Here is a 13,362-nt window from a genome sequence, read left to right as displayed (position 1 = left end):
AGCAACATAGATGCCTCTCCCTTTATTCAAATAAAGTTACAAATACAAATAAAGTGTCTCCCTTTTGGACTAAACCTCTGACATCATGGATTAGTTTTCCTGATAAAAGCCAAACAGCATAGGAAAGGCACCACATAGCCAAAACCACATTAATACACATTTCTAGTGGAAACGGTATTCAATAATCACCTAACAACCAGTAAAAAATTAATGACAATAGTAGCAACAAAATGGTGTTGCCCCTCTTCCCTCCAGCCCTTCACCTCTGGAAAACGGTGTAATTCAAATGGAGAGAGAAAAGATAAAGAGAAAATTACCCTAATGAAGATAAAAGAGGCTAAAGTAAACTAAAAGTCCAACAAAATGTATTTTTCATGAAGGTATATGCTTTGAGGTTATTCTTGAAGAAATCTATGAAATGTTCTGGACAACGCTTCTGATTTGAATTCTGCTGTTAAAATGTCTTTTTGCATATTAATGCTCACATAATTAGTCTTCTAAACAAAATACTGGAAAGTTGAAAAGGAAATTGGAAAGCCTCAGAGTTTAGCACTAGTATAAATGCTTTGCAAAATTAAAGGAGTAGTTGTTTTGAAAGCACTTCTCTAATTTTTTCCCCTTGTTTAAGGGAAAAATTACTGAATAGCCAGTTTGATCCATTACTTGGTGCCTTGCTTTGCCTTCTTTCCATTCCAGGCTGCAAGAAATTTGGATTCCTTCAGCTTGGGCAGAAAAGACTGACAGCAAATACCTAGGATGGCCATAGGTATGAAATTAATCATGTCTAATAGATTATGCATGAACTGGATGATGGCACTAGTAGACCCCTAAGATAACACTCCAGAACCAACATGCTAAAACTGAACAAAAAACTACAAGTGGCAACCAAGATGGAAAACAGCCCAGTCAGACTGACAAACAAATCACTGTCACTAAGAAATGAAAAATCATTTTTCTCTCTAAAGAAATTCCTTCCATTAAAGTACAAGCATTTATGAAGGCATATTTCAAAATATTTTTTTCATGCCTCAGCTCAAATACAAGTCAGTCTCAGGTTTATTTTCAGATTTCCTACAATATAAAGTAATAAAAAGTTGTAGATGATCCCTTCCAACACCACAAAAGAAGAGAAAGTTTTGATTAGTCCCTTCCAACACATGATATTTAATTCAAAGTAATATCCTAAAAGGTGTTTGCCCGTGGTTCTGGTTGGTGTTGCTGCTGGGGTTGTTTGTCTTGTTACATATAAATACACAGTAAAGGACTGTTATACCATTCCCCATACCTTTGCCAGAAAACCCTCTAATTTCAAAGTTATAATAGTTTGGAGGGAAGGGTTTCCATTCCAAGGGAGATTCTCACCTTCTTTAGCAGACACCTGTCCTTTAAACCAAACAAAATAGCCCACAGCTAAAAACAGACTTCCTTCTCCCACCAAAAAAAAAAAAAAAACCACAAACCAAAAAAAACCAAACCTAATGCTTCAGTAAAATTAATTCATTAAAAGCACTGACTCCATTAGTTTAATGAACCAGAAAGCTAAGAGAATAAAAATATTATATACATTAGACATCTGGATTATGAAGACATATTATTGATAAAGCTTCTAAACAAACAGTAAAGAGCATGGAAATTTTTGAGCAAGAGTAGTTGTACTGAATCGGACATGCAGTGAACAGAATATGACATCTCAAACATATTCTAACTCCAGAGCTTGCCATCACCACAGGAGTTCTCTGGAGCATATTCTACTAGCTACAACTCTTGTGTAACTGCAATGTGCTTAAAAACTGTTCAACACAGATTTGAGCGAGCTCTAAATTCCTTTGTTTGCGCATCTTTCCTGGGCTAGGGCGCGACACAGGAATCCAGTAAGAACAACAGACAAGATGCAACAAAACACGTGTAGTTTTGTCCTGTGTTGTTACTAACTAAATCAATGAAAACTGTATGAACAGTGGCAATTTGTTGTTCCAAAGGGATTTCCACAGACCTTCTTCAAAGTATACTTCCCTCTCCTGAGTCACTGATGGAATCTAACTCAGTGTGCTTTCAAGGTATCTTTGTTCCCACTCACAAGATCCTACCTTTAAGCAGAGCAGTTACATAACAGACGTCACTATTTGCCTGATGTAGGAATATTAGACATGACCCAAAAGGAAAACCTAAGGTATCAGTTTCTTCAAAACCTCACTTAAATACTCAAATATACTGTGAATCAAACTGTGACCTCACCAGTCAGAAAAATAAACAATTCCTCTTAAGTAACTGCACTGGCTAAAAGCCCTCACGAGACAGATGATAATCCAAATTGAGGGAGACTCAGAAGCTCTTTCTGAGAAAACAGTGATGAATTTGCATTCACTGTAGCTCAGAGTTGTTAAAATATATTGTTGTACACTGCAGTTGGGTTTTGAGTTCACCTGTCTCTAATAAATAATCTACTGTAACATAGGCAGTAGAATATATAGAACTGTCCTAACTCCAGAACAAGTCTGATAAAGATTTGTAATCTGGGTAATGTATATACACATATATTATATACATACAATGTTTTCTGCAAATGTTATTGCATGTTTGACTCAAGACAACACAGACACTCTCTTCAGTTTAGACAGACCAAAGCAGAAAACAAGTAATCTTCATGTTGCTCAGCCAAAATGTGAATTTAGCAAATCCACTTTCTGCTATCACACTATGTCTAAAATATGGATGGCTAGTTGTTTTTTTTTCATTACTTTCCCAGCTGTTACCTAGCCATCTGCATTAATTGTAAAGCAAGGCTCTTAGTACTGTTAGCTAAGACAGTGTTTCAATTTCTCAGGTTATTGGAACTTCAAAATACCCCTAATCATAAAATATGCTGACTAGTGCTGATTTTGCAACAAAAACTGATATATTCAAAATACTACTACAACAGAATACAAACTGAAAGGGCTGTTTCATTTACACTCATTTAGCAGATTCAAAAATTACAAAAAGCAGAATAAATAAAGCAAAATACGAAGGCAGATCAGGAACTCACAACTTGGTGGTATACCAAATGAAATATAACTGATGAGGGTTCTAAGAAAAAGGGTGGTGGCAAAGGTTGTCTATTTTCACAGGTCCTCATTCAGGCAATTTTGAAAAGCTGTGGAATAGGTACAAGGTTTGTCCACGGATAAGTACAAGGTTTGTCCACAGATACAACTGTATCAAGCTATACAGTTGTAGGAAGTTAATGCCCAGACATCTAACCACAGCAGCATCATCTTTAGCTAGAGAGTTATGCGACATCCCAAAATTTTCTGATAACCTTAACTTTCCCATTTCAAATATCCATTCAGTGAAAAAAAAAAAAACTTTTTTCTACAGCACTCATACACTTGCATAATATAAGGTTTAATATGTCATGTTTAGTGATTGTTTTCAAAAAGCTCTGTATTTTTTCAAGTTACAACCCACAACAGTATAATCTGGAATAAAAAGACACATTATGGGCCCTTCAAAGGGGTCTGAGTGAAAAAGATGGAGTGCATCCTAGGTTGAGCAGTTGTATCAGGCAAAAGAAGTAAGAGCAAATATAGCCTTATAAAACATTGGACTTTCCCTGTCAGTGCCCTGAAAAAACATTTTCAGTAATGCTGTTTAAATATAGTATTGCTTTTAGGGACTGTATTAATAGCTGCATTGCTCTCAGCTTTCAGAGTTGAGTATGGCACTGAAATTTTCTGTGTATGTTAGTGCTCCTTGAAATGAAAACTCAAGAGCTGAGGCCAAAAAAAAATTGCTTCATTCACACTGACATGAAAACTTTGCCTTTCTGCTCTGGAGAACAGTGGCAAAGGGTCACCCCATCTCTCAGAACTGTTTGTGTGACAGAATTCCATCATCTAGTCATTTCAGCAGTGTCTTCAGTTGACTGAAGTATTAAGTTTACTTTAATTTAATTACTTTAGTATTAAGTTTACTAGGTTCAGTGGAGAATTCTTAATCACAAATCCAAGTTCCTGAATACTGAAAACTCTGGAGCAACAAAAAATGTGATGTATACAAATTCTCACTGAAATTCACAAGAAATGCAAGTCACGTGTTGTTTTGTAAAGAATGCAGGTCATTAAGAGCTTAAAATCCAAGTAAAGGAACCATAACAGAATGCTTTACTCCACAACAACAGTGGCTCTCAAAGTAGCTCGAAGTGATTTAACAAAAAAGTCAATGAAGCAACAAGCTATCCAGTGCAGGCAGAGCTATTCGAGATTCTCAAGCCTCAATCCCTCTAATTCACACTACAACTTCAAGTGGCAATATATAAAATGAAACAAAATATTTGGCACCGATAAGAATTGGAATACATCTGTAAACACACCTTTTATGAAGATCCCTGATTTCTTCAGAAGTCTCAATCTGAGCTATTTCAAGATAAAACCCTTGAGAGGCTAAATCAGTACTCTCAAAGACTGAATGAGTATTGAAGATGATGAACTCCTTCCTGCCTCATTGAACCAGCAAACACTGAACTCCTTGACCAGACATGTGAGAGGCACCCCAAGTTAGCCACTGGATTTCCATCTGCTGTCCACATTCTTAAATCTCATACGCCAAGATGAAAGCAACTCCATTTGAAAGCACAGAATATCTTTTCTTTTTCCCAGCACTGAACTCCTTCATTAAAAAGCTTTGATAGAGGTATTAAAGGAACAACACTACTCAGCAAAAGCACCCAGCAAAGTATGCAGGAAAGCATAGTCTGTGTATCAGGATAAAAGTCCTAGACATTTTGAATTTTAAGAGTAGTAATTGCCTTGACCTGCCACCCACCAAGGATCTGTTAAAAGAGCCCATTGCAAATGATGTTGCTTTCCTTCTGAAGGACACAAGTTTTCAGTAGAGTCCCCTAATAAAACAAGCAATTGCTTAGCACCTGTCCCACACCTATTATGGAAACAACAAAATCTACCCTAAGGCTGCAGCATATTTTTATGTCCTACATGTAAAAGATTATGATTCCTAACTAGCTATCTTTCCCTGGAATTATTAAACTACAAATGACGGTAGAGATTATCTTTGCTCTTATCAACATTATCTTATTTCTCCTTTATGAATAACTATTAATTACTTACTAGTTTTAAACAAACCTGTATGGTAAAGTAGTACACACAGTAATGTACAGTATATATTACCTGTATATTAATCTTTAAGGAAGGCTGGGAAGAAATCCGTCCTTTTCCTCTGAAGTAATTCCTCAGAGGCCATAGGTTGCATCACTTTTTGAAAAAGTAAAAAGTACAAAGGTCTATATTCACTAACATGGTTTTTATCTGAGAATATTACTGAGGAAAATAATTTCAGAAAAAACAGTTTCTGCCAAAGCAGAGGTTAAAAATAGCCAGAAAATACTATACAGATGGCTAAACAAATCTAACACACTGCTGTGCCGAGACACAGATTAGTCTACCTCTAGGACACTGCTCTTCTCTACAGACATTATCTTTGGATACAAGTAGAAGAACAAGAATTGTGGGGGTGAAGAAGAATTAAGATTATTTTTTCAACCCTGTGTCTTTTTATAACACTACACTGAATTCTGCTGCAGGTTTTGAAACTGAGGGTTTCACTCTGCATACACAATTTGAACAAAGAGCAAGACAAAAAGATGGCAGCAGCCTCCTACTCTGAACACCTCCTCACTTTGTCAAGAAGGGAAAGATAAATCAAAGAAAAACAACACCTAAATTCTAAACACTAACAAATCCTCAAGATATAATTTTTTTCTTTCTTTCTTTTCTCTTTCCTCCTGAAGGCTCCTAGACACCCAAGAGACTGGAGAACCTAATCTTCTTATTCCTCCAAAACTTGTAAAAACAGCTTGTGTACTGAAACCACAACTTCTCAGTTCTCTAGAAAAAAGTGCTCAGTGCAAGTAAGAGAAAAAAAAATGCTCTCTACCCCATTTTGCCTCCCATTTTAAAAGTTACTCCTCTTTAGCAAGTGAGTTTGAATATTATGTTACCTGGCAATAGGTAGGTTCTGTTTCTGAAATGTTTAAAATTACCTTCCATTAGTTTTCAGGAACTATGAGACTTGCTGATATGTATTTTTCCTATATGATTGAGAATCCACATAAAAATAATGCCCTTTCAATGCCCCCCCAAAAAATGATGCTTGGTCTTAATGCAAGTGAAGCATACAAGGCACAGCTGTGATGGGCATTTGGCCATTTCATGAAGATTACCACTGATTCTGTAAAGAAAGGGAATTTAGGGCACAATTTAGCGAGCAGCTGGAAAACAAACAATGCATTTAGTCAAAATCTCAGCAACAGTAAACTAGAAATTACAGTAAGCAAAATATTAAATTTTAAATAAAGACTGATACAAAAGACTAAATTAAAAGAAAAAAAGACACAATGTCTATTGCTGCTGAGATCAGTGTCCATGAACTTCAAAGTACCACATGCTCAGCTTCAGCTTCTTCTCAATACCTCATGGTAAGATGATAAATTCTTGATTACCATTTATGTTTGCTTAGTTTTGCTGCAGCCTTTTGCTCAAGATTTCATGCTGTCCTTCCCCATTCCTAAAAGCTTTAGGCTGAGAAAAGCAGACCAAACTCAGGTACATTTTGTACAAAGCACACTGCATTTGAGAACTTTGGGAAAGCCACAGTCATGTTAGGCAATGCTGTCCAGGTTACCCAGCTCCATAAATGCATCCTCTCTTTTCCAAAGCCTGATGACTGGCAAGGTACCGCAATCAGGATTTTTCAGGAATAAGGAGATGAGAACAACAAAACTCACTTAGTTTTTACAAAGTTTTACGACTTGTGCACACATAGAGTTTCGTAAATCACAAGTCAAAGAACCTGAACATAGTTAAAGTTGACAGACATTGTTGAAAGAGAAACTGAACAAGAAACAAGTTTCAAAGGATGGCCTCGCCAAATAAGACTGGAAACTTTGGAGAACTAGAACTATGAAAGATGCATTATAGTGGGACCCACAAGGAGTAATTTTAGATAATTGGCTTTAAGGCACCTACAGCATGGTGTGGCTAAAGCTGATAGGCCAAGAAACACTTGGTGTATTGTAATTAAGAAATAGCTTCTGATTGTGACGGCGTGAATTATAACACCTGTATTGTCTCACCCTTCATGTGAGAGTGGAAATGGATTAAGTTTCTAAAACACCTCTCACTTGCCCCATCTCTGGGTCAGAAAAGGGCATACATAATCTGACAAATTAAAGTTAGTTTTGGGGTTTTTTAAAGATTATTACAGAATAGCTGCATTTTTTCTCAAGAGCCTTGACAATGATTCTGGAGCTTGCTAATCATTGCTGTAATGTAAGAAATATTGTCTTATGAAAAAGTAAGGATTAACACTGTGGCTTCAAGGCTCCTAATGCTTTTATAAATGTAGACTTGACAGTTGAAAAAATACATTTTTATACTAATTAATTACCTTTGAGAGCCTGACTAAACTAGACTTTTTACAGTCTGAGACAGCACCACTCATTACTCCACACAAGACTGGCATTAAATGCAAAACCTCTACAGTAAGGAAGTAAATTTATTATGGGATTACCAGAATGGAAAAAGTGCTTTGAATTATTTATTTTCAAGTAACCAGTCAAAGAGAAGAACTTGAATGAGGCAAAATCCAATAAGTGACCTCATGATTTATGTATAAAGAATACCATTTCCTGTCATAATTTACAGCATACTGCACTATAAGAATTTTAAAAAAAGTTTGTCAGTGACGGAATGAGAACAAAGTGAGAGAAATCTTGGTTCATCTGACCCAATCAGAGTAGAATTAGAAATAAAAAATATAGAAAAATATTGGTTCCATGATCAAGAAACAAATAAAGTTCATTGAGAGAATTACCTTTTTTCTAACATGAATACAATGCAGTTTTTATAATGATGGTAATCACCACTGGAACTTCACCTTTACATTTTCTGACAAGCAAAGAGCTTCTGTTTTGCAATTAAAATCCCAGACAAAAAAAAAAACAACTCAATACGTTGCAACCCAAGCTGCATCTGCACCTACAACACAAGAGCCCTGCTCACAATCACAGCTACTATTCTTCCTCTACTTTTGGGTTACAGGATGACACGAAGACTAAAACCTAAAAACAAACCTAGTAACAACCGCAGTGAACTCAAGAGGCTGAACGACCTGTCTGCATCACGCATGTAAGCATCTTTAGGCTCACCTGCACAGTGAGAACCAGAGCATCACCGCCCTTCGGGAAGAAAAACTGGGGCGGGGCCGGGCCGGGCCCCTCGGCCCCGGGGCGCGGACGCCTCTGGGCTCGGCCCCGCCGCGCTGCCCTCCCACAGCCGCATCGGCGCCCGGCAGAGCATCCCACAGCACCGGTGCGCTCCGGAGCGGGACCGGGCACGGCAGCACCCCCGGGCAGAGCGCAGCGCACACAGAACGCAGCGGCACCCGCGGCCAGACCCGCAGCCGTCTCCCCGAGGCTGCCCTCCCCGAGCCGCGGCAGGTGCGCGGGGCCTCCGGGGGAGCGGGCACGGCGGGGCTCGCACTGACCTTTCTGCTGGCGAAAGCACTGGATGGAGCCCGAGTGGTGAACCATCCTGGCGGAGAGCAGCCTCCGAGCTGCCAGCCCGCCGGCTGCGGCGGCGGGGGGCGGGCACCCAGCGGCACGGCACGGCGCGGCACGGCACGGCCCGCCGCGCAGCGGAGGCTGAGGGAACGGCTGAGGGGATGACTGGGGGGATGGCCCAGGGAACGGCTGAGGGAACGGCTGAGGGGATGGCCCAGGGAACGGCTGAGGGGATGGCCCAGGGAACGGCGCAGGGAACGGCTGAGGAGATGGCTCCGGGAACGGCCCAGGGAACGGCGCCGCAGCCCGGGGGAGGCGGTCAGGCCGGGCCTGAGGGGCGGGCGCGGAGCCGGGGCTGTCCCTCCGCCCGCAGCGGGAATGGTGCCAGCGGGAAGCGCTGGGAAAAGGCTGTGCGCACCCCGCTGAGGAGGAGCGGGCCCCAGCCCCGCTATCCCTATTGCTTTGTTGTACCCTCGTCTCCCTTTAGAAGGCATCAGGTGTTCCTGTTGAGGTGAAGGACAGCGAAGTAAAAATTGCACCTCCTTGACGCGGTAACGGCTGCGTTGAAATCTCAATGCTGTGAGTTTAGTTGGTGATACATCGCCTCCATCCCTGTCCTCGCACCGCATCCCGAAGTTGCATCACAGCTTTTTTTATTTCTATGTAGCTTATAAAAGTTAGAGTCTCAATCTTACTGCAGATAATTTTTTACAAGATACTAAATTACAAATTGAAGCCTGTTGTGGCCCATTTCTATGCTATTTGTATCATTTCCTCTTTCTCTACAGTGTATACCAATAGCTCATTCTAGACAAGAGAAGATTCAAACTAAAAAGGGGTTTCATAATTTCTTTCCTTGTTGCTCTCACCTCACATGATTCTCTCTGGATTCTGAATAAGTTTTATGATAGCATCCTTCAATTCCTGTAGAATGTTTTGGGTTTATTTTTTTGTTTATTTTTTTTCCTGCCACAATAATCTGGGGGGGTTGGTCCTTCTAAATTGATTCAGTCAAATATTCTAGCCTGCACCTAGCAGTATCTATATCCTCTTCTCCATTTAGGGATACAAACATTATTTACTCATCAGAAGAAAATTCAGTCACCTAACTAGCACAGGTTACTACAATATTCCTTCGAAGTCTGTGGTTCCATTTGTGTCCTGTCAGATTTCCTCTGACAGTAAAGGCAGAACTTCCGCATAGCTGACTGGGGCTTGTCATGTACAATCTGCTAAAAAAATTACATAATTGCTACCCCATACTACAGTCTGTACTATAAATTGTACTACTTTGTCTGTATCAGTGTAGTTAAGCAAATAAGATGGATACACAATTTTTTTTTGTGTAAGAATGTTCTTCCACTATGAAAACATATTAAACAGCAGTATATAAACCAATACATCCATGCATGTAGAAAGGCAGGCAAAATAAAAATTGCATCCAAACTGGCGGGGTATTCCCCAGCACTTTTTTTAGAGTACAACAGAGACTGCTCTTACATAACATGCAGCTGACACATCCAGTTGGTACCATACGGGGGAAAAAAATAAACTTACCTCCTCAGGATAACTGACCACATTTCAGGTTGGTTTGCAACATTTGCAGAGGTTTGTTGTTAGTTTAAGAAAATATGCAGAAGCTATAGTGCTATAGTTTGTATCTTACTCATTTTTTGGTCTCCAGTGGCTGTCTGCACGGTGAAGGTAACAGATGAGGCATTCCTCTGCACTCCTGCAATTTTAGAAAAGCTTCTGAGAACAGCTTTTTCCTGCTGAGATACAGCACTATAAATGTTGCACGGCAGAATAAGCCAGCCAGCTGACTCTTGCTGATCAACAAGTTCTGGCAAACTAAAAGCAAGCTAAAAAAAGAGGTAGAACAAAATCTTTGTTGTTTACTTTCAAGCTTTAATGTAGACATCAGAGTGGATTCATAGAGATTAAAACCAAATCTATACCCTGAAAGCCAGCCAGGGAAAACAGAGAGTATAATAAAAACTATAAGCTCAATAAACATATGCAATCTGCAGATGTAGCAAGAATGAAATGCAGTTCTTCCACTGTAATGGTCTAAACCTTGGTCAGGTTCTAGGGCAGATCTATTCTTCGGGAAACCTTGGCTGACATCTTTTGACTTGCCTATGAAGCAGAAGAGCAGTGTACATTATGCTCCTTCTCTCAGCAGCACAAAACAAAGGAGGGCCATTACTGGCTCTCCAGTGATAGTAATTCCAAAATGCAGAGGGGAAGAAGAGGGGCTCATAAGCAAAATTACAGATGAAAGAGATTATCACACTCACTCTTGGAAAAGAGGCAGTCAGCTGCCTGGTACTCAGGGCCATCCTTCTAATTTCTGGTCCACAGTCCTCCACAAGGACTTACAGAACCCCTGAAGTCAAGCAGATTTCACTGACACTAGTAGATTTCACTGACATAATACAGAAGATTATGGGAAGAGGAAGCCAGGGTAAGGCAGTGCTCAGAAACCCTGTACAGGATTAAATGCTGAGACTAGAAAATTATAAATTATTTACATTATAATTACAAAGCTCTATTTCTAACAGTAGGTGGTATGTATGCATGAAACTATGGATAAGACAGCTGAGGCTAAGGTCTGCAAAAGAGAAGAAAAAAATACCTCTACAAAGGTTATTAATTCACTTTTTAAATCCTTCACACTGTCAACTGACTAAACTTAATAATTGTAAAATATGATCATATGAGGATCTTGAAATATAGTTCTTTGGTAAATAAGGAGAGCTTGAAGATCTTTTTAGAGTGCAGAGAACAGAAAAATTAAGACTTGATGGCTAAGATATATAAGAAATGCATACCTTCTTAGGCTTCATATGAACATTGAAATAAAAATTACTCTCAGAAGCACTGTCTAATGAAATATTTAATTATATTATGCTATGTCTCACATTTATCTCTGTGTAAGTTCTTATAAATTGTTTCTAAAACCAATGAAAGACAGAGCAATCAGGATCAAACAGAACTAGATTAAAGTCTTCTACCCTGACAATCAACAGAACCAAAATCATGACTTAAAGTTGATCATATTCAATTTTTTAACCTAAGTTTTAGGTTTTTAGTTTTGACAGTGAGATTAATTCTCTGTGATAGACATCCTTTTTCATGAGGTAGTCTTTGTCAGAAGAGATAAGAAAATAAGATTTGTTCTTGCTTCATCATAATACATCTAGCCTTGTGAAAATCTGTATTATTTGAGATCTGTAAAACTTTGAAATTCTAAGAACAGGAGGACTGTGTTGTTGTACCACTAGAACAGGCTATGAGAAAGACGTAATGCTTTAAATTAATTTTTGTATTTCCACAGTGCTTTTCAGAAAGTCAAATGAAATAGAACCATAAATTAAAACCTAATTCACCTGTGTTGTGTCTTATGCCAATTATTTCCTTAAGAAATACAGCCACCTCAAAAGTTGACTACAGCCAGTGTTAACTATTGCCCAGAAAGAAAATGGAACGTACTCCAAAAGAAACTCATGAGGTTCAGCAAGTGCAAAATCATGCCCCTGAAAAATCCCCATGCATCAATTCACGCTGAGCAGCAGCTCTGGCAGAAAGGACCTGAACATTATGGGAAGCACTACCTTGAACACCAGCCAACTGTGCACTTGCATCATAAATAAAGAAACCTTAGGAGAAATGGAGCCAGCAGATGAAAGTGGTATTAATCGCCTTTACTTGGCATGACTGTAGCTGTACCTGCAGTTTTGTGACTGGCTTTCCTACTTCACGCCCTCTCAATTCAGGAAAGGTGTTGGAAAATTGGAAAAGGTCCATAAAGTGCTACTCAAGAAGGTCAAGGGTCTACAGTAAATAAACTGTGAGAAGTTGAATAAACGAGGCTCATTTAATATTAAAAATAAGGAGTTCCAGGAGCCTACCACTACTGGGAAACCACTTGCAAAGGTTACAGTAATAAACCCTTTGTAGTACTAAATGATCTGGGTAGTGACAATAGCCACACATGATGGCATGAGAGACTCAGACTGAGCACTAGGAAAGAGTGGAATTTTACAGCATTGGTGATACACCATCAGAACATGTAACCCAAAAAGAGGTGAAATACCTGTCCTTGAAGGTTTTCAAACATGCCTTGACAAGACTGTGTCTGACCCAGTCTGGTGATGGCAATGGAAAAGCTGCAGAACAGGAGGTTGGACCTGCAAGGGCTATAATAAAGGATGTAATAAAAATAAAATTCAAGGGAGTTGGAACCAGATTGATTCCAAACAGGAAGTAGACACACAATTTCAAATTGTAATTAAATCATCAAGGTAATTTTGCATATCTACAATGAAGGATTTTGTTGACTATATGTTTATGAAGCTTTTCAAAGGACAAAACAGCAAGATGATATTAAATATCCTTTCTCAAACATACTAATGTCTAAAATTCTGTGAAGTACATTTTCTTTTGAATTGGCAAGAAAGATTTTGAGACAGGGTGGTTCTTTAGTGTAAAATGTCTGAATAAGAGCACTAAATATTTATAGCAGTGCCCAAATTTATTTATTTTGTTATCAATTTTTATCTAAAACATTTAAATAGTATGAAAAACTAGTGTTTACAGAATTGTTGGGTCCACCTCTCAAGAAGAGCGGTTCTGTACTACTTAAAGTTCTGCAATGCAAAAATCATCTTTTCAATATTTGCAGTAATGTTGTTTCCAAATTTTTTTATCTTACTGACAACAGTGAGAATTTTGCCATAGAGAGTAACATAATGATCCTCTCATGAAGCTGTCAGTCACTGTGGAGAAGGTCTAGAAAGCAG

The 13,362-nt window shown here is 38.9% G+C and overlaps 1 protein-coding gene and 1 long non-coding RNA gene across 6 annotated transcripts in view; one reads left to right on the top strand and one right to left on the bottom strand.

The window, feature by feature from the left end:
• ANO3 (anoctamin 3) overlaps positions 1-13,362 on the bottom strand; it is a 107,103-nt gene that overhangs the window by 76,859 nt on the left and 16,882 nt on the right. Inside the window, exon 1 of one of the 5 annotated variants that reach the window (XM_064426065.1) lies at positions 10,115-10,262. The exons of 2 other annotated variants lie outside the window; for them this stretch is intronic. Coding sequence is in view for 1 of the 3 variants with exons in the window: in XM_064426063.1 (XP_064282133.1) it covers positions 8,542-8,587 (46 nt within the window). In the remaining 2 variants the exon portion in view is untranslated. Of the gene's footprint in view, positions 1-5,165; positions 5,452-8,541; positions 8,732-10,114; positions 10,263-13,362 lie in introns of those variants that run through there. 2 more of the 5 variants (XM_064426063.1, XM_064426064.1) reach the window with 2 other exon arrangements.
• Positions 10,233-12,536, top strand: LOC135303869 (uncharacterized). Its single transcript, XR_010365258.1, has 2 exons — positions 10,233-10,431; positions 11,984-12,536. It is a non-coding gene; the product is annotated as an uncharacterized LOC135303869 (long non-coding RNA).

This window comes from Passer domesticus, chromosome 6 (assembly GCF_036417665.1).
Source record: "Passer domesticus isolate bPasDom1 chromosome 6, bPasDom1.hap1, whole genome shotgun sequence".
Classification (NCBI taxonomy): domain Eukaryota; kingdom Metazoa; phylum Chordata; class Aves; order Passeriformes; family Passeridae; genus Passer; species Passer domesticus.
This window is presented reverse-complemented; position numbering and strand designations above follow the sequence as displayed.